At 70.3% G+C, this 18,136-nt stretch overlaps 4 protein-coding genes across 7 annotated transcripts; 3 read left to right on the forward strand and 1 right to left on the reverse strand.

The window, feature by feature from the left end:
• Positions 1-487: 487 nt before the first annotated feature.
• On the forward strand, positions 488-7,310 carry TIMELESS (timeless circadian regulator). Of its 3 annotated transcripts, XM_042796548.1 has the most exons (30): positions 488-535; positions 747-889; positions 959-1,112; positions 1,189-1,303; positions 1,395-1,457; positions 1,561-1,662; positions 1,759-1,914; positions 2,005-2,138; positions 2,237-2,324; positions 2,446-2,622; positions 2,792-3,009; positions 3,093-3,196; positions 3,290-3,459; positions 3,551-3,676; positions 3,752-3,903; positions 3,982-4,079; positions 4,159-4,273; positions 4,351-4,552; positions 4,651-4,802; positions 4,874-4,959; positions 5,039-5,162; positions 5,251-5,333; positions 5,416-5,558; positions 5,646-5,808; positions 5,886-5,954; positions 6,023-6,141; positions 6,226-6,370; positions 6,467-6,506; positions 6,634-6,725; positions 6,883-7,310. In XM_042796548.1, the coding sequence occupies exons 2-30, from the start codon at positions 793-795 to the stop codon at positions 6,999-7,001; spliced, it is 3,606 nt and encodes a 1,201-aa protein (XP_042652482.1). In that variant the 5' UTR covers positions 488-535; positions 747-792; the 3' UTR covers positions 7,002-7,310. The 3 variants fall into 3 exon arrangements, with proteins under 3 accessions (XP_042652482.1, XP_042652481.1, XP_042652483.1); XM_042796547.1 differs by lacking the exon at positions 488-535 and having other exon boundaries at positions 659-889; XM_042796549.1 differs by lacking the exon at positions 488-535 and having other exon boundaries at positions 659-889; positions 6,470-6,506.
• Positions 7,307-8,495, forward strand: APOF (apolipoprotein F). Its single transcript, XM_042796576.1, has 2 exons — positions 7,307-7,474; positions 7,550-8,495. The coding sequence occupies exon 2, from the start codon at positions 7,571-7,573 to the stop codon at positions 8,462-8,464; it is 894 nt and encodes a 297-aa protein (XP_042652510.1). The 5' UTR covers positions 7,307-7,474; positions 7,550-7,570; the 3' UTR covers positions 8,465-8,495.
• Positions 8,496-9,214: 719 nt separating this feature from the next.
• Positions 9,215-15,896, forward strand: STAT2 (signal transducer and activator of transcription 2). 2 transcript variants are annotated; one of them, XM_042796555.1, is made up of 24 exons: positions 9,224-9,271; positions 9,730-9,805; positions 9,879-10,010; positions 10,632-10,782; positions 10,857-10,955; positions 11,030-11,122; positions 11,198-11,276; positions 11,369-11,454; positions 11,546-11,694; positions 11,772-11,930; positions 12,018-12,170; positions 12,263-12,283; positions 12,383-12,476; positions 12,594-12,650; positions 12,719-12,802; positions 12,876-12,974; positions 13,433-13,568; positions 13,651-13,700; positions 13,767-13,855; positions 13,920-14,056; positions 14,156-14,344; positions 14,419-14,476; positions 14,574-15,652; positions 15,719-15,896. In XM_042796555.1, the coding sequence occupies exons 1-24, from the start codon at positions 9,235-9,237 to the stop codon at positions 15,850-15,852; spliced, it is 3,441 nt and encodes a 1,146-aa protein (XP_042652489.1). In that variant the 5' UTR covers positions 9,224-9,234; the 3' UTR covers positions 15,853-15,896. The 2 variants fall into 2 exon arrangements, with proteins under 2 accessions (XP_042652491.1, XP_042652489.1); XM_042796557.1 differs by lacking the exon at positions 9,730-9,805 and having other exon boundaries at positions 9,215-9,271.
• IL23A (interleukin 23 subunit alpha) lies at positions 15,879-18,049 on the reverse strand. Its single transcript, XM_042796586.1, has 4 exons — positions 17,262-18,049; positions 17,042-17,140; positions 16,364-16,489; positions 15,879-16,230 (listed from the first exon to the last, which is right to left on the reverse strand). Exons 1-4 carry the CDS (start codon positions 17,436-17,438, stop codon positions 16,084-16,086), a joined length of 549 nt encoding a protein of 182 aa, XP_042652520.1. The 5' UTR covers positions 17,439-18,049; the 3' UTR covers positions 15,879-16,083.
• Positions 18,050-18,136: the final 87 nt, after the last annotated feature.

An 18,136-nucleotide genomic window follows, 5' to 3' on the forward strand; every position in this document is an offset into this window, starting at 1 on the left:
ACCGAGAAGGACATTGGCGGGCCCCGGGGGGTACATGAGTGGACCGGGAGGAAGATGGTAGGGACCGGGGGGGGGATACGGGGGGAACCGGACCCCGAGGCGGGGCCCTTCCCGCGTCGCCCTGGCAACCGCGCAGGGGCTGACGGGCCGCCCCGCCTGCCGCCGTCTGTTCCCGCGCCCGACGGGGAGGCCCCGCCCCGGGGGAGGGGCTTCCCCCCCAGCTAATGTCGCCTTTAAAAGGGCAATGCCACGCGAGAGCGCTCTGTCGCCGTAGGGCGACCCGCGCCGGGAGCCCACGCAGCACCACGGTGGGGGGAGCGGGGTGGGGTGGGGTGTCTGCGGGGCACCGCACCGCACCGCATCGTATCGCCGGCCCGTGCCTGGGGCGGGCGACGTGAGGGGTGGACAGGGGCCCACGGGGTTCCCTCGGGTGGGTGTTGCTGCTTGAAGCCCCACGGGTGGGGCGGGGCCTCTCGTCGCGGGAACTGGGGCGGTTGTGTAACGCCGCCCCCGCGCCGGTTCCCCGGGGCAGGCGGTGAGCGCGGGGGTCGGGTCGGAGGGTGCTCCGGGACCGGGGAGGGTCTGGGGGGGGGGGGGTGGGCTGCGGAATCGGCCGGCGCTTCGGCACCGAGCGGGGGGGGCCGGTGCCGCGCTAAGGGGCGGGGGGTGCCTGACGCCGGTACCGGCGAGGGGGGCCCAGAACGGGGCGTGGGGGCCCGGCGGTGTCGCTGACGGCCGCCCCGCAGAAGGCCCCCCCCCCGGCCCACGGTCGCCAGCTCCCCGCCGCGCTGCATGGACTGGTACATGATGAACTGCGAGCTGCTGGCGACCTGCAGCGCCCTGGGCTACCTGGAAGGGGACGTCTACCACCGGGAGCCCGACTGCCTGGGTAGGTGGGGCGGCGGGGGGCGGTGGGGGCCGGGGGCGGCGGGGGCTCACGGTCCCGACCCCCCCCTAGAGAGTGTCAAGGACCTGATCCGGTACCTGCGCCATGAGGACGAGACCCGGGACATCCGGCAGCAGCTCGGAGCGGCCCAGATCCTGCAGAATGACCTCCTGCCCATCCTGGTCCAGCACCCCCAGGACAAGGTGCTCTTCGATGCCGTCATCAGGTACGGATGGGCAGGGGGGTGACCCCGGGGGGGCTCCCCACGGAGCGGCGGTCCCACGCACCCCACTTGCTCGCAGGCTGATGGTGAACCTGACGCAGCCGGCTCTGCTCTGTTTCGGCAAAGTGCCGCCGGATGCCACCTCCCGGCACCACTTTCTCCAGGTTCTGTCCTACCTTCAGGCCTACAAAGAGGTGAGTCTGCCCCGGCGGGGGGGCCCCCAGCACAGCCCCTGGGCGGGGGGCTCTGCCCGTACCCACCTCGCTCACAGAGGGGTTTCTGCAGGCTTTCGCCAGTGAGAAAGTTTTTGGGGTGCTCAGTGAGAAGCTCTACGACCTGCTGCAGCTGGTGAGTCCCGTGTCCCTGCGCCGCTCCCAGCGTCCGTCCCTGCCGAGCGGGGCTGGGGTCCCCAAGGGGGCTGCGGGGAGCCCTGACAGCTCCGTTGCCCCAGGACTGGGAGCAGCGGCAGGAGGAGGACATGCTGCTGATCGAGAGGATCTTGTTGCTGGTGCGCAACGTGCTGCACGTCCCTCCGGACCCCACGGAGGAGCAGGTACCGGGACGGGGCCCTTCCCTGGGTGCCTGCCAGGTCTGGAGCTGCGGTGGTTCCCCAGGGACCCCGACACCCTGCCCGCTGTCCCCCTCCCAGAGCGTGGATGGCGACGCCAGCGTCCATGACCGGGTGCTGTGGGCGCTGCACATCAGCGGGATGGACGACCTGCTCAAGTTCCTGGCCAGCGCCCAGGGGGAGCAGCAATGGGCCCTGCACGTCCTGGAGATCATCTCCCTCATGTTCCGCGACCAGGTGAGCCGGGCTGGGGGGCAGTGGGGCTGGGGAACACCCCCCCCCCCCCCCCCCCGAGCCCCCCTGCAGCACTGACGGCACTGCCCACAGAATGCAGAGGAGCTGGCGGCGCTGGGGCAGGGGCAGGCGGCCGCCGAGCACGGGGAGGACACGCGGGAGCTGGAGACCCTGCGGCAGCGGGAGCTGGCGGAGAGGAGGGTCCGAGCGCTGCAGCGCCCGTCCAGGTGAGGGGTTGGGGGAGGGGGGGGCACCCCCGTGGCGGTGCCGGGACCCCCATGGCGGGGCCGGCACCGCTCAGCCGTGTCCCCCCCTCCCGCCCCAGGCACTCCCGCTTCGGCGGCTCCTACGTCCTGCAGGGCCTGAAGGCGATCGGGGACCGGGATGTCGTCTTCCACAAAGGGCTGCACAACGTGAGCGAAGGGACGGGGATGGGAGGGGGTGGGGGGGCGTAGGGATGGGGACATGGGGGTGCAAGTCCGGCTGCTCCATGCTTGTCGTGTGTGTCATCGTCGTCCCCCCCCCGCCACGCAGCTGAAGAGCTACAGCCACGACCTGGGCAAGGAGACGCGGCGGGTGCCGCGGCGGTGCCGCGCCACCCCTGAGGCCGAGCCCCCCCGCCGCTCTGCCCGCAACGTCCGGCTCTTCCTGCGCCATTTCTGCCAGGATTTCCTGGAGAGCTGCTACAACCGCCTGATGCTGCTGGTCAAGGTGAGGGGCTGGGGGGGGGGGGACCAAGACCCTTTCCCCAGGCTGGGTGGGGACCCCCGCTGAACCCCGACTCCTGCTTCCCCCCCACCCCTTTCCCCAGGCTGGGTGGGGACCCCCGCTGAACCCCGACTCCTGCTTCCCCCCCCCCCCCCCCCCCCCCCCCCTCCAGGACCAGCTGGTGCGGGAGAAGGCTCAGCAGCACGACGAGACCTACTACCTGTGGGCCACCGCCTTCTTCATGGCCTTCAACCGCCGCCGAGGCTTCCGCCCCGAGCTGGTGTCGGAGACGGTGGGCGTCCGCGCCTTCCACTTCATCGAGCAGAACCTCACCACCTACTACGAGATGGCGCTGATGGACAAGAAGGAGGCGGTGACCTGGGCCCGCAGGTGGGTGCTTGGCCCCCCCAGTGCCTGAGACCCCCCCCTCCAGTCCCAGCATGGGGCCCTGCCCTGACGCTGCCTGTCCTCAGGATGCACTTGGCCCTGAAGGCGTACCAGGAGCTGCTGCGGACGGTGCAGGAGATGGACCGGTCCCCTGAGCAGGCGGTGCGGGACAGCAGCCAGGTCATCAAGAGTGAGTCCGTCTGTCCTTCCACCCATCCTCAAGGGTGGGGTTGTCCGCCTCCCACCCCCCCCCCGCCCCCAACCCGATCCTCTCCTCCCCCAGGCAACATCTTCTACCTGATGGAATACCGGGAGCTCTTCCTCGCCCTCTTTCGCAAGTTCGACGCCACCAAGCAGCCGCGCAGCTTCTTGCGGGACCTGGTGGAGACGGCCCACCTCTTCCTCCGCATGCTGGAGCGCTTTTGCCAGGGACGCACCGGCCTCGTGGTGCAGGTGGGATGCGGCTGCCCCTGCTGGGGGTGGGGGGACGGGACAGGTCCTTGGGGGTCTGGCAGCCCCTCTTGACCCTGTCCTGGCCCTCCAGAGCAAGCGTGTACGGAGGAGGAAGAAGCCACAGGCACCCGCAGCCGTCTCCCCGCAGCCACCCAGCACCGAGGAGCTGGAGGAGCTGTGGGCAGGATTGGCCCCGCAGCTCCAGGCCTGCCTGCAGGTAGGGGGAAGGATCCAGCCCCGTGGGGGCACTGGGTGAGTTGGTGGGGCACGGGGTGACAGTGTCCTGCCCCAGGGCGAGGTGCCCCTCCCCGAGGACGTGGTGCCCTTCGACGCTGCCTCGGAGACGCCGGTGGAGGAGCAGCGTGCCGAGGTTGTGCTGCGGATCCAGGGGTGCCTCCGGGACGCCCGGGTCCCCGAGGCTCTGCGGCTGCTCCGCTCTGCCAGGTACCGGCACCGCCGTTCCCATCCCACACCCCGGCAGGGGCACGGGGACGCAGTGCCAGCCTGTCCCCCTCTCCCCAGGGACGTCTGGCCCGAAGGGGACGTGTTCGGACCCCCTGAGGCGGGGCCACCCGAGGAGACCCGGCTGCTGCGGGAGATCCTCTTCGCTCCCCTGCCCCGTGAGTCCTTCGCCGACGGCACCGCAACGGCGGGCTCTGGGCCGGGGTGCTCTGGGCACTCAGCACTGTCCCACCGCAGGGCATACGCCCCCTGAGGCCGAAGAGCCAGAGGAAGAGGAGGATGACGAAGAGGAGGAGGAAGAGACCATGCAGGTGTCAGAGAAGGAGTTCAACTTCCTCGACTACCTGAAGCGGTGAGAGGGGACGAGGGAGGTCTCCGGGGTGGCCCCGCTCACCGGGGCGGCCGTGCTCACCGGGTCTGCCGGGGCAGGTTCGCCTGTGCCCCCGTGGTGCGGGCGCTCGTGCTGCTGCTGCGGGGGTACCCCCGCAACAGCCCCCGCACCAACCACTGCGCCGCTCGCCTGATGCACCGCCTGGCCCGCGACCTGCACATGGAGGCCCTGCTCTTCCAGCTCTCCCTCTTCGCCCTCTTCCACCGCCTCCTCAACGACCCCGCTGCCGCCGCACACCAGGTCAGCCAGGGCCCGGCTCCCCGCCCCCCCCCCCCCCCCCCGGGGAAGGGTCCGTCCCTGCCGTCCCCCAGCCCCGCTCTCCCTCCCTCCATCCGCAGGAGTTGGTTTCATTGGCCAAGTTCATCCTTGGCAAGTTCTTTGCGCTGGCGGCCACCAACAAGAAGGCCTTCGTGGAGCTGCTCTTCTGGAAGAGCCCGGCGGCCGTTCGTGAGATGACCGAGGGCTACGGCCCTCTGCGGGAGGGAGAGGGGTGAGTGGGGCTGGGGAGGGGGCTGCTACCTTCCCCTCACCTCCCCTCACCTCCCCTCCGCCTCTGCCCAGGGCTGTCAGGAGCCGGGTCCCCCTCTGGACCCCCCAGGAGGAGCAGGAGCTGCGGGAGCTGTACTGGAAGCACAAGGAGGTGGAAGGTACGGGGGGCTCTGGGGGGCAGTGGGACCCCGGGGCGGGGGGGGGGGGCTCCATCCCTGCGGCTTCCCCTTCTCGCAGGTGAGGACGTCATCGCCGCCATCCTGGCCCATCTCCGGGGTCCTGAGCGGACGCGGAAGCAGGTTGTGAAGCAGCTGGTGCGGCTGGGGCTGGCCAGCAGTGCCCAGGACTTCCCACGGCAGAGGTGGGTCAAGGAACGCCCCCCGGGGACGGGGCTGGCTGCCTCACCCCGGGGCAGGGACCCACGGCCATGTGTGTGTCCCCCCCCCCAGGAAGGGCACTCGCCTCGTGCTGTGGACGCAGGAGCAGGAGGAGGAGCTGACGCGGCTCTTCGAGGAGTTCCGGGGCTCGGAGGGTGAGTGGGGCTGGGGTGGTGGGCTGGGGGTGGGGGGGGCAGCCCCCTGCAGCCCCCTGCCCTGACCCCCCCCTCCCCGCAGACATCCTGGGGAACATCATGAAGCACCTGACGGCGCGGCGGTCGCGGGCTCGCGTGGTGGAGAAGCTGCTGGGGCTGGGGCTGGTGTTGGAGCGCAAGGAGCTGTACAAGAAGCGCCAGAGGAAGGGCCAGGGCCCTGGACGGGTATGGGGGGTGTTCAGGGGGGACCCTGGGCTGTGCCCAGCACCTGCTGCCCCATCCTGGGCACTCAAACACTGCTGGTCCCCACAGGGTGTGGCGGGTGCCCCGGCGGTGCCAGCCCAGGACAGCTTGGCGGAGGATGATGGGGACAGCGATGAGGAGGAGGATGAAGAAGAGGAAGGCGCCGTGGAAGAACACTGGGTGCCTGAGGGAGGGGCCGGGCAGGGCCTGGCACATCATCTGCATCAGGAAGGTGGGCGAGGGGCTCTGAGCCCCCCGGTCGGGTTTGGCTCCGGGGCCGGATCCTGTCTCACCCTCCCCTGTCCCCAGGTCTGGCCGGGCCCCTGCGCTGGCTGGAGAACTGCCTGAGGAGGACGGCAGGGGACCGCGAGGAGGATGGTGAGCGGGCGGGGGGGCCAGGGGTCGGGCGGGGGGCCGGGGCCGGGCTGACGCCTCTTTTGGCCCAGGCGTGTCCCACCCCGTGCCACTGGTGCCGCTCTCGGAGGAGAATGAGGATGCCATGGAGGACCGGCACTTCCAGGCCCTGCTGCGGCAGCTGGGGCTCCGGCCCCCCGCCAACGAGCAGGTGAGGTCCCCGTCCCTGTCCCCATCCCCGTCCCCATCCCCTCGCGCCCGGTCTGCCCCTCCAGCCTCTCCCCTCTCTGCCCAGGAAACCTTCTGGCGCATCCCCGCTGCCCTCACCCCGCAGCAGCTCCGCCGTGCAGCCGCCTCCATCGCCCACCACGACCCAGACCCCCTAGGGTCCCCCCAAGGGCTTCTGGAGCCCCCCAGGTGCCCCCAGGGCCCCACTGCAGGTGAGGGGCTGGGCGGGGGTGGGGCGGGGGTGGGAGCTGGGCTGAGATCCCCCCACTCTGGGGCTGATGCTGAGCCCCTCTTCTTGTGCCCATCAGCAGAGCCAGGGGCTGCAGGGCTGGGATCGGACTCAGAGAGGTGAGAACGGTCTCCCGTTCCCGATGCTGGGGGGGGTCCTGTCCCCGATGCTGGCGGGGGGGGATCCGGACCCCTGCATTCTCCTGGTGTGGGGCTTGAGCGGTGCCCCCCTCTGTCCCCGCTGCAGCCAGGAGCCTGTCCCCGGCCCCAGCCCAGTGCAGACGGGCACCAAGAGGCAGCGGGAGCTTGACAGCGAGGACGAAGCCACCGGGAACTCGGGTGGGTTCAGCCCCGCTGCTCTCCAGGGGGGTTGCAGGGGCTCTGGGCACGGGGTGCTGCTGTCCCCAGCCCCATCCCGGGCAGGGGGGCACCCCCAACTCCCAAACCCCCTGCCTGGGGGGTGGCTCAGCACCCTCCCCGCTCCCTCCTCCCCCAGGCACAGAGCTGGATACCACAGCCCCCTGCTCCCCTGAGGATGAAGATGAGGACCTGCAGCCCCAGGGGAGGCGGAAGCGTGTCAGACGTGTGGAGGAAGAGGAGGAGGAGGAGGATTGAGGGGCTCCCTCTGCCCTACCCCACCCCCACCCAGGCCCTGGGCTGTTTTCTGGGTTTTCTGTGTGTTTTAAAGCTGTTTTTAAGGATGTTGCGGAAGCAGACGGCAGTTCTGTCCCCTGACCTCCTCCCCTGTGTGTGTGTCCTGTTTTACCCCACTCCCCTGTTTGTTTGACACCACCCTCAGTTCTTTTTTTTTTTTCCTCAGTTCTTTGGGTTTTTTTCTTTTTTGTTTTTTTCTTTTTATTTTTTTTTTTTCCTAACACCTGTTAAAGCTGGAAAAAAACCTAATAAATAAACATAGCTCTCGGCCTTGCCTGGTGCGTGTGGCTGGGGAGGCCGCGTCCTGGGCTGTGAGCACTGCCCTGTCCCTGTCCCTGCATGTCGCAATCCCCGCCCCAATAAGCGTGGCTATAAAGGGGCCGCGGGGGCTGCAGCTGCAGCAGCTGGACAGGGCCCGTGCCGTCGGCGAGCGGGTGAGCCGGGGTGCTGGGGGGCTGCGGGGGGCTGCGGGGGCTGACGGGGCTCTGCTCCTTCTCCTGCCTCCACAGGGCTATCCCAGCGCTGCCACCATGCCCCGGGCTCTGCCTTTCCTCTTCCTCCTCCTCCTCGGGTGCAGCCCCCTCTGCGCTGTCCCCCCGGGGCTGGGGGACAATGCCGGGGTGCTGCTGCCGGAGCACGGGTCCTTGTGCCAGGCCCTGCGCCCCGATGCCCTGCCTGGTTTCTCCCGGCTGCCGCCGTCGCCCCGCACCCTGGCCCGCGCCGCCCTGGCCCTGGCGCTGAGCAGGGCCGCCTGCGCACCCCAGGCTGAGGAGGAGGTGCTGAGGCTGACCCGGGAGCTGGGCACCCCCGCGGCCACCGCGCTTCTGCGGGGGCTGGCGCAGCTGCGGGACGCCCCGGCCCCCAAGGCTCTGTCCCTCCTCCTCCTCCTCAGCCTGGGGCGACCGGGGGGCTCTGCCCCGGAATGGCCCTGCCTGGCACCCACCCAGCCCCAGAGCCCCGTGGCCGGCACCCACCCTACCCCACCCGGGGTGCCGGCAGCGGGGGGCCGGGTGCTCCCGGCAGCCAGAGCCCATCCATGGCTGCCTGCGTGCCGCCGCGCCACCCGGCACCGGCGGGAGGATGAGGATGCCTGCAACCCGCCGGGGGAGCGGAAAGCCCACGGGGTGCTGGAGTGGGTGCCGGGCGTCAGCACCTTCTACAACCTGGGCACCAGCATCTACTACGCCTTCCAGGGCTGTGAGGCGCTGGCCTCCACCCGAGCTCTGGAGGTGGCCGAGGACCTGGGCTACGCTGGGCTGGCCGCCCTTGCCGCTGCTGCCGGCGGCCCTGTGGCCCTGGGGCTGCAGCTGGGGCTGCAGCCAGGGCTCAAGGCTGGGGTGCGGGCGCTCATCACCTACTTCACCTCAGACGGGGACCCCCCGCCAGCCCCCACCACCCACAGTGGCCCCGTCCTCATTGTCTGAATAAAGGTCCTGTGCGGCGGCTGGCTCCGTGTCCCCGTCCTTGTCCCTGGCTTGGGGTCCAGCGTCAGATCGATGCGGGGCCACCCTGCCCTGGGGCACGGGGACCTTGACCCCATGGAGATGGCCTTGTCTGAGACATGTGGTGGCAGCCGTCCCATCCCTGTCCCCGACCCAGTCCCCATCCCCGTCCTGCCCAGTGCACCGTGCCTTGCCTGCCTGGCTCTGGCTCCACAGCCTGTCTTTATAGGTTGGCTCTGTCCCCATGGCTCTGTCCCTGTCCCCAGGCCCTGTTCCTTTCCTTGTGTCTCTGTCCCTGTCCCCATGGCTCTACCTGTCCCTGTCCCCAGAGCCTGTCCCTATAGCCCAGTCCCATCCCTATGGTCCCATCCCTGTCCCCACAGTCTGTCCTCATCCCAACAGCTGCATAGCTTGTCCCCATGGCTCTGCCCCTTCTCCCCATGAGCTGTCCCTTGTCCCCAGACCCTGTCCCTGTACCCATGGCTCTGTCCCTGTTCCCAAGACCCTGTCCCGTATCCCCGTGGCTCTGTTCCTTTCCCCGTGGCTTTGTCCCTGTCCCCAGACCCTGTCCCGTCCCGTCCCCTCCCCTGCCCAGTTCCCCCGCTGGCCCCGCCCCCTCCGGCCCCGCCCCCTGACGTCAATTCGGGGAAGCGGGCAACCCCGCGGGAAGCTTCGTGCCCCTGCCGGGGGGGCGTGGCCTCTCCGCCGAGCTCCGCCAATCGCCGCGCAGATCGCAGGAGGGGGCGTAGCCTATGCGCCTTCCTGACTCGGCAGCCGGGAGCCGCCGAGGTGGGAGCGCGGGTCCGGGGGGTCCCGGGGGTCTCGGGGGGTCCCGGGGGTCTCGGGGGGATCCGAGGGGGTCCAGGGACGTACCGGCCCGCAGCGAGCCGCCTCTGGGGCGCGGAACCCTGCTGGGCCCGCGGGGATCGCCCGTGGGGGGTCCCTTGGGGACGCCTCCCTGGGGCAGGGCGGTGACTGGGGGCACCCACCCCCCGGGATCCCTGCGGGGGGGACACTTGGGGTGCAGGGGACCTGTCTGGGGGGGGTGCCCGTGGGGGTGCAAGGGGGGGACTGGTCTAGGGGTGCTTCTGGGGAGGGGGCCTCGAGTGCTGCATGGGGGGTGCGGGGCCACTCGGGGAGGAGCGGGGGGTGGGCGTGCGTGTGCCCCCGGCCCCAGCGGCTCGGCACAGCTCGGCCCCTGGGGAAGGAAACCTCTGCTACTGCTCACCCCGTCCCTCCTGCCCCAGGACGGGGCTACCAGCCCACGGTGCTCCCGTGGCCCGGGCCAAGCCGGCTCAGAGGGACCCACCGTGCTGCAGGCAGGTCCGTGGGGTGCAGGGGTGCCCGGCGGGGTGCGTGGGGGCTGGCCTCGTCCTAACGCGCTTCACCCCCCCAGCATGGCACAGTGGCAGGAGGTGCAGAGCTTGGCCAACACGTACCTGGAGCAGGTACACCAGCTGTACGCTGCGGCCGCGCTGCCCATGGTGGTACGGCAGTGCCTGGCCGCCTGGATTGAGGACCAGAACTGGTAACGGGGGGGTCCCGGGGCTGGGGGCTGCACCGGCCGGTGTCAGGCTGTCCCTGTCCCCATGGCTCTGTCCCTTGTCCCCAGAACCTGTCCTTGTGGCTCTCTTCCTTGTCTCCATGGGCTGTCCCTGTCCCCAGAGCCTGTCCCTGTCCTCATGGCTCTGCCTGTCCCTGTCCCCATGGCTCTGTCCCTGTCCCCAGAGCCGGTCCCTGTCCCCACAGACTATCCCTGTCCTCATGGCTCTGTCCCTGTCCCCAGAGCCTGTCCCTGTCCCCACAGGCTGTCCCTGTCCCCATGGCTCTGTCCCTGTCCCCAGAGCTGGTCCCTGTCCCCACGGGCTGTCCCTGTCCCCAGAGCCGGTCCCTGTCCCCACGGGCTGTCCCTGTCCCCACGGGCTGTCCCTGTCCCCAGAGCTGGTCCCTGTCCCCACAGGCTGTCCCTGTCCCCATGGCTCTGTCCCTGTCCCCAGAGCTGGTCCCTGTCCCCGCGGGCTGTCCCTGTCCCCACAGGCTGTCCCTGTCCCCAGAGCTGGTCCCTGTCCCCACGGGCTGTCCCTGTCCCCAGAGCTGGTCCCTGTTCCCATGGGCTGTCCCTGTCCCATGGCTCTGTCCCTTGTCACAGGCGCCAGGCGGCTGAGCCGCTCTCCTCCCACGCCCGGATGCTCTTCCACTCCTTGCTGGCGCTGCTGGGCGAGCGCCTGGGCAGCCCGGGGCTGGGCGACGAGGACTTCATGCTGAAGCACAACCTGCGCAAGGCCCGCCGAGACCTCCAGGTGGGTGGTAGGGCTGGGGAGGGTGGGACGGGGAGGGGTCTCTACACCCCACTGATCCCGCAGCCCCTCCGCAGGCCGAGTTCGAGGAGTGCCCGGAGAAGTTTGCCAACTTGGTGGCCAACCTGCTGCAGGATGAGCGGCGGATCCTGCGCCTGGGGCAGGCGGGGGGGAAGGTAGGCTGGGGTCCGTCCCCACCCCACCCCGTGGGGTGCTGCCAGCCGCTGCCTGACACCCCGTATCTCCGCAGGGAGGGGCAGCCCCGGCACCCAGCGCACCCCCAGAGAGCGACCGGGAGCAGCAGATCCAGCGGCGCCTAGCCGAGTTCCAGGTGGCCCTGCAGGTAATGGCCCCCCTCCCTCGGCCCCCCCAGGCCCCCCGGCAGCTGCTCGGCCCCCTCACACCCCTCTGTCCCCAGGAGGCCGAACGCGCCTTCCGGCACTTGGAAGACATGCAGGACGCCTTTGACTTCTGCTTCAAGGTGCACTACCTGCCGGGTAAGGCCTAATCCTGCCCACCCCGGGGGTAGATGCGGGACGGCGCTGCCCCGTGCCCCCGCCAAACCCCCCCCCAAATCCCCTGCCTGCAGGAGAGAACAGGACCAGCGATCCCCAGTACACCCAGCAGGTCCAAGCCCTCCAGGCCAAGCTGCAGATCCTGGACCGGCAGCGGCGGGTGAGAAGGGGGCTGGGACTGGTCGGGGGGGGGGGGGGGGGGGGCCCAGGGCTGCCCCACGCCCCCCCCTCAGACATGTGCCTCCCCCCAGGAGGTGCTGGCTCAGATGCAGCAGCTTCTGGGGCGCAGCGAGACCCTGCGGGACTTCCTGCTGCAGGAGCTGGGGGCCTGGCGGGAGCGGCAGCAGCATGCCTGCCTGGGGGCCCCCGTCGACACCCGCCTGCGCCCGCTGGAGACCTGGTAGGGCTGGGGTGGGATGGGGATGGGGCGGGGGGGGGTCCACGGCCAGCTCCCGCTGAGCCCCTTGGCGCCTGCAGGTTCACAGAGCTGGGCCAGGGGCTCTTCCAGCTGCTGCAGCTGCTGCGGGCGCTGGGGGACCTGCGGCTGAAGGTCACCTACGAGAGGGACCCGCTGAAGGCAGAGACCCCCCTCCTGGAGCAGCGGCTGCGGGAGCTGCTCGCCTACCTGCTGCAGAGGTGGGGGTCAGCATGGGAGGGGTTGGAGGTGGGGGGGGGGGACGGGGCAGCCCTGACCCCCCCTTCCACCCACCCGGTGCCCCCCAGAGCCTTCGTGGTGGAGCAGCAGCCCAGCATGCCCAACGCCTGCAAGCGCCCGCTGGTGCTGCGCACGGCCAGCAAGTTCTCGGCCCGTGCCCGCCTGCTCGTCCGCCTCCACGACCGCAACCACCGCATGGAGGCCAAAATCTACATCGACAGGTCAGGGACCCCCGGGGTGGGCACCCCCCCTTGCCTGGCCGCGGGGGTCCCCGGGGCTGAGCTCCCTGCTGACACCCTGTTGTCTCTTGCAGGGACCCCCCCAAGATAAAAGGGTGAGAGCTGAGCGAAAACGCTGGATGTGGCGGGCAGGGCTGTGCACACCCCCGTCGGGGGTCCCGGCCCCCTACCCCCGGCCTCTCTCTGCCCCACAGGTTTCGCAAGTTCAACATCTTGACGTCAAGCAGCAAGACCCTCCTGGCAGGGGACAGTCCCCAGGACGGGCTGGTCTGCGACTTCCAGTATCTCGTAGGGGCCTCCCCCCAGACCCCCGGGTCCTCTGCAGGGAGGGGGAGTGGGGCGAGGGCCCTGGCCCAGCCCCAGCCCCCAGCCCCTGCCCCGGGCTGAGTCTCCCCTGCCCTGCAGACGCTGAAGGAGCAGAAGGACAGCAGGTCGGGCAAGGGCGGCAAAGGCACCGGCGAGGTGGGTGCGGGGCTGGGGGACACAGGGACACGGGGGATGGCTGGTGCCCCACGGTGCCACCTCTCCAGGGTCCCCTGGTCGTGACGGAGGAGCTGCACCTCATCACCTTCACGCTGGCATACGCCTACTGCGGGCTGGAGCTGGAGCTGGAGGTGAGGGCTGGGGGCCGGGGTGGGCTGGGGGAGGCTGGGGGGGCTGCCAGCCTGACCCTCGCTCCCCCCACAGACCTCCACGCTGCCCTTCGTCATCATCTCCAACAACAACCAGCTCTCCAGCGCCTGGGCCTCCATCCTCTGGTTCAACATGCTCAGCAGCAACCCTAGGGTGAGTGGGTCCCCGTCCCCTGTCCCCTGCTCCAGTGCATGTCCCCATCCCCTGATCCCTGTCCCATCTCTGTCCCCTGCCCCAGCGCATGTCCCCATTCCCTGATCCCTGTCCCATCCCTGCCCCAGTGCATGTCCCCATCCCCTGGTTCCTGTCCCATCCTTGTTCCCTGATCCCTGTCCCATCTCTGACCCCCACTGTATGTCCCCATCCCTTGGTCCCTGTCCCCTGCCCCAGTGCATGTCCCCATCCCCTGGTCCCTGTCCCATCCTTGTCCCCTGATCCCTGTCCCATCTCTGACCCCCAGTGCATGTCCCCATCCCCTGATCCCTGTCCCATCCCTGTCCCCTGCCCCGCTGTATGTCCCCGTCCCCTGGTCCCTGTCCCCTGCCCTGGTGCATGTCCCTGTCCCGTCCCCTGCCACACGTCCCCATCCCATCTCACCCCGTCTCCCGTAGGAGCAGCAGTTCTTCTCCAAGCCGCCCCCGGCGCCCTGGCCGCGGCTGGCCGAGGTGCTGAGCTGGCAGTTTGAGAGCGTAGCTGAGCGGGGCCTGGGCAGGGACCACCTCCTCATGCTGGCCGAGAAGCTCTTCGGTAAGGGTGGGAGCCACCCCTGAGCCTCCCGGGGCTGCGGCAGGGGCCGTGCTGCCTCCCTCACCCTGCTCTCCCCTCAAAGGCTCGAAGCCATCTCCAGAGAGCACCCTGGCCTGGCCCAAGTTCTCCAAGGTGAGTGGTGCCCATCCCGCCGTGGCCCCGTCTCCCCCGTCCCCACTCACCCACCCTCTCCCCCAGGACGGTGCCTCCGGCTTCTCCTTCTGGGCTTGGCTGGACGGGATCCTGGGGCTGCTCCAGGAGCACCTCAAGCAGCTCTGGAAGAACGGGTAGGAGTGGGGCTGGGGGTTCTGGGGGGTCTGGGGTGGCGGGGGCTGACGGTGCCTCCCCCAGGCTCATCCTGGGCTTCGTGAGCCGGAAGCAAGAGAAGAAGCTGCTGAAGGGGAAGCGGACGGGGACATTCCTGATCCGGTTCAGTGAGAGCATCCTGGGGGGTGTCACCTGCACCTGGGTGGAGCACCCCAAGAATGGTGAGCATGCCCCCCGCACCCCAGCCCGGGGTCAAGCCCCTCGCCCCAGCCTCAGGCCTGCCCTGGGCACCGAGTTTGGCTTCCCCCCCTACACCGCAGGTCCCCCCGCTTTCCGGGCCGTGGTTCCCTACACCACAGCCGAGCTGTCGTCCCTGCCGCTGCCCGACATCATCCGCGACTACCAGCTGCTGGTGGAGGAGAACATCCCCGAGAACCCCCTCCAGTTCCTGTACCCCGACACTGCCCGCGATGAAGCCTTTGGGCCCTACTACAGCCAGCGGCAGGAGGGTACGGCACAGGATGGCACGGCACAGCACAGGGGAGCGCCTGCCACCCCTCTGACCTCTCCTCTCTCTCCCCAGAGAATCTGACGGAGCAGAAGAAATATCTGAACCGGCGCCTCATCCGCGTGTCATCCAGGTGAGGCAGGGGGACACCTTGGTCCCCTGCGGGAAGGGGAACCCTCTCGCCTGCAGCCTCATGTCCCCTGACCCTGGCCCACTGTCCCTCCCTGCAGGCAGGCAAATGAGTCATGGCAGACCGAAGAGGAGTTGGTGGCTGCTACAGAAGACCTGGAAACGTTGCAGCTGCAGCCCGGTGGCCTGGGGACACGGCAGCCCGGTGGCCTGGCACCGCTGCAGCCTGGTAGCTCAGAGATGCTGCAGGTCACCACTGGGAACCTGGGCACGCTGCAGCCCTCGAGCCCGGGGACGGTGCAGGTGATGGCTGCGAGCCCAGGGACACTGCAGGTCACCTCTGGGAACCTGGGCACGCTGCAGCCCTCGAGCCTGGAGACAGTGCAGGTGATGGCTGCGAGCCCAGGGACGCTGCAGGTCACCTCGGGGAACCTGGGCACGCTGCAGCCCTCAAGCCCAGGGACGGTGCAGGTGATGGCGGCGAGCCCAGGGACGCTGCAGGTCACCTCTGGGAACCTGGGCACGCTGCAGCCCTCGAGCCTGGGGACAGTGCAGGTGATGGCTGCGAGCCCAGGGACGCTGCAGGTCACTTCTGGGAACCTGGGCACGCTGCAGCCCTCGAGCCTGGGGACAGTGCAGGTGATGGCTGCGAGCCCAGGGACGCTGCAGGTCACCTCTGGGAACCTGGGGATGCTGCAGGTGGTGGCCACGAGCCCAGGGCCACTGCAGCCTGGGAGCTTGGGGACGCTGCAGCCAGGTCCCCAAGGCTTGGAGCCACCCCAGGTGTTGCAGGTGGGATCCGGGGTCACGGAGCTGCTGCAGACAGGGCTTGGGGACCTGAAGCCACAGCTGGTGCTGCAGCTGGTCCCTGAGGGGCAGGGGACGCTGCAGGTGGGACCAGGAGCCCTGGGGACACTGCAGCCAGTGGCTGGGGACATGGGGCTGCTGCAGCCAGCATTGGGTGCTGTGGAGCCGGTGCTGGTCCCCAAGGGGCAGGGGATGCTGCCACCGGAGCTGAGGGACCTGGAGCTGCTGCCCGGGAGCCAAGATGTGGAGGAGCTGCTGTCACTAGTGGAGGGGCTGGAGCCGGGCTCGGGGACACTGGAGACACTGGAGGTGGCGGAGCTGATGCCCGACATCCTGGAAGCCGTGGACGAAGGGCTGGGCCCCGGGCTGGAGAGTGAGTGTTGGGGCCGGGAGGGACACAGAGGTGTCCCCTCGGCACTGACCTGTCCCTGTCCTGCAGGCAGTGCCGCGCTCTTGGACCCCCGTGACCCGTTCCTGCCGCAGCCCGAGGACACAGCCCTGCCCGCCGTCAGCTCCCTCTTCACCGCCGCCGACTTCCCCCCGCTCCACATCAACGCCAACGACTTCCAGTGACTCCCCCCAGTCCCCCCCCTGTAAATAAACCTCTTCCCCTCCCAGCTGCATGCGCTGCCTGTTCTGCTCGCCGGCAGACCTGGGCTATGCCATACACGGGGAGCCGCTCATCTCCTTCAGCCCTTTATTAGAAACCCATAAATACCCGAGATAAATACGGAGCATCGCACATAAATAGCCCCTCGGGACAGAGGGGAATAAATAGTCGGGGGGGGCCGCGGCAGGGCCCGGTCAGCGGGCGCTGGCGCTGTGGGTGAAGACGCGGCTCATGATGGCAGCGAAGGACTGGAGCCGCTGGAGTGCCAGGCGCTGGAGCAGCGGGTGAGCCCAGGCCTCGCTGGGGGCCAGGGGGGGCTGGGGGGGGCGTCCGTGCTCCTCCTGTGGGGGAGAGCGGGGTGAGGGGGCCTGAGGCCACAGGTGATGGGCGCCTGCTTCCCCGGCTGCGGGGGGAACAAGCTCCCTCGGGGCTGCCACCCTCCCTCGGCCCCTCTGGCCCCCCCCAGCCCCTCACCTGCACCAGGCCCAGCAGCTGGTCCAGCACAGCCTGCAGCCCGGGCAGCGGCCGGGCGGTGAAGATGTCGGAGCCCAGCAGGTCCCGGTAGTGTTGCAGCCCCTGAAGGATCCGTCGCAGGCAGCGCTGCGGGGAGCGGGGCGTGAGTAGGGGGCCTGGGGACCCCAGTGCACGTCCCCCGGCACCATGGGACCCCCGGGTACCCCCAGCACCCCTAGGACCCCCAGGGATACCCTTCAGCATCCCTGGTCCCACCAGGCACCCCTGGGTACCCCCAGCACCCCTGGGGACCCCAGACACATCCCTCAGTGTCCCTGGTCCCACCAGGCACCCCTGGCTACCTCCAGCACTTCTGGGACCCCCAGGGATATCCCTCAGCACCCCTGGGACACCCGGGAATATCTTTCAGTGTCCCTGGTCCCACCAGGCACCCCTGGGAACCCCAGGCACATTTCTCAGCACCCCTGTATAACCTCAGCATCCCTTGGTCCCCCAGGCACCCGTGGGACCCACGGCACCCCTGGGACCCCCAGGCACATCCCTCAGCACCCCTGGGATCCCCAGTCACATCCCCAGCAGCCCTGAGACTCCCCCCAGGACCCCTGGGCACACCCTCTCATCTGCCCCACTGCTTCCCCCCCCCCCCCCCCCCCCAGCACCCCACATCCCCCCCGGTACCGTGTTGTTGGTGTCCAGCGTGTGGGGGTCACAGGCATCGCTGCAGCGGATCCGGGGGGGCCAGTTCTTGGGGTCCTCCTCACTCAGGTGCGTCTCCTCCTGGCAGCGGGGGGTCAGCAGGGTCCCCACGTCCCCCACGTCCCCCAGCACCCCGCACCCCCGGGACACCCCTCCCGCCGGGATGGCCCGAAGCCCCCACGGCCAAGACCCCCGCTCTCACCAGGACCCGGTGCGGCTCCTTCAGGGTCGCCACTAGCCGCGACAGCTCCCGGGAGAGGCTCCTGCAGGCGGCCCAGTCGGTGCGGGGCGTCGTGACCGGGGCCGGGGCCGCGGGCGGCAGCAGCAGCAGCGGGAGGCAGAGGCAGAGGCGGAGGTAGAGGCGGCGGAGCGGGGCCATGGCCGGTCGGTGCCGCTACCGGCGCAGCCACCGGGCTCTTATGGGGCGTCGGCAGGTGGGGAATCCCCGGGGCAGGTGGCACCCGCCCCCCGTTACTGCGAAATCGCCGCCTCCCTCGAAAGCAGAACCGATACCGGGCCGGGGTCCCCGAGCTGCGCCCCGCCGCGCCCGGCTCCGCGCTGCGCTGAGACGGGACGGGACGGGTAGGAAAACCCGGGGCAGTTCCTGGCGGTGCCGCGCCCGGGACACCGCGGCGGCACCGGGACCGGGACGGGATGGAGACCGAGACCGGGACCCCCCGCCCGCTGCACCTGGGCCGCCCCGCCCCGCCGAGAGCACCGGGGAGCCCGGGCGGAGCGGGGCGGGACTCCCCGGAGCCCGGCGGTGCCTCTCCGGTGTGTGTCCCCTCGATGTCACCGATCGCCGCGTTCCCCAGTGTCCCCCTCAGTGTTCCCCGTGTGCCCCGCGGCCGCACCGGGAAATCAGTCGGGGCGGCCCCGGGGCCGCCGTGTCTTGGCGGGGCTTCCCCCGTCCGTGCCCCCCCCGGACCCCTCCCGGGCCCCGGTCCCCGCCGGGCAGGGCCGTGCTGCCCGCGGCACCGCAATCGCGGCGGCCCCGACGGGGCGGCTCCGGCGCTTCCCGCTCCCGCCCGGCGGGGCTGTCCCGGGCCTTCCCCGGGCACCGGCCTCCGGGGGGGC

This window comes from Tyto alba, unplaced genomic scaffold (assembly GCF_018691265.1).
Source record: "Tyto alba isolate M040663 unplaced genomic scaffold, T.alba_DEE_v4.0 Super-Scaffold_23, whole genome shotgun sequence".
NCBI lineage: Eukaryota > Metazoa > Chordata > Aves > Strigiformes > Tytonidae > Tyto > Tyto alba.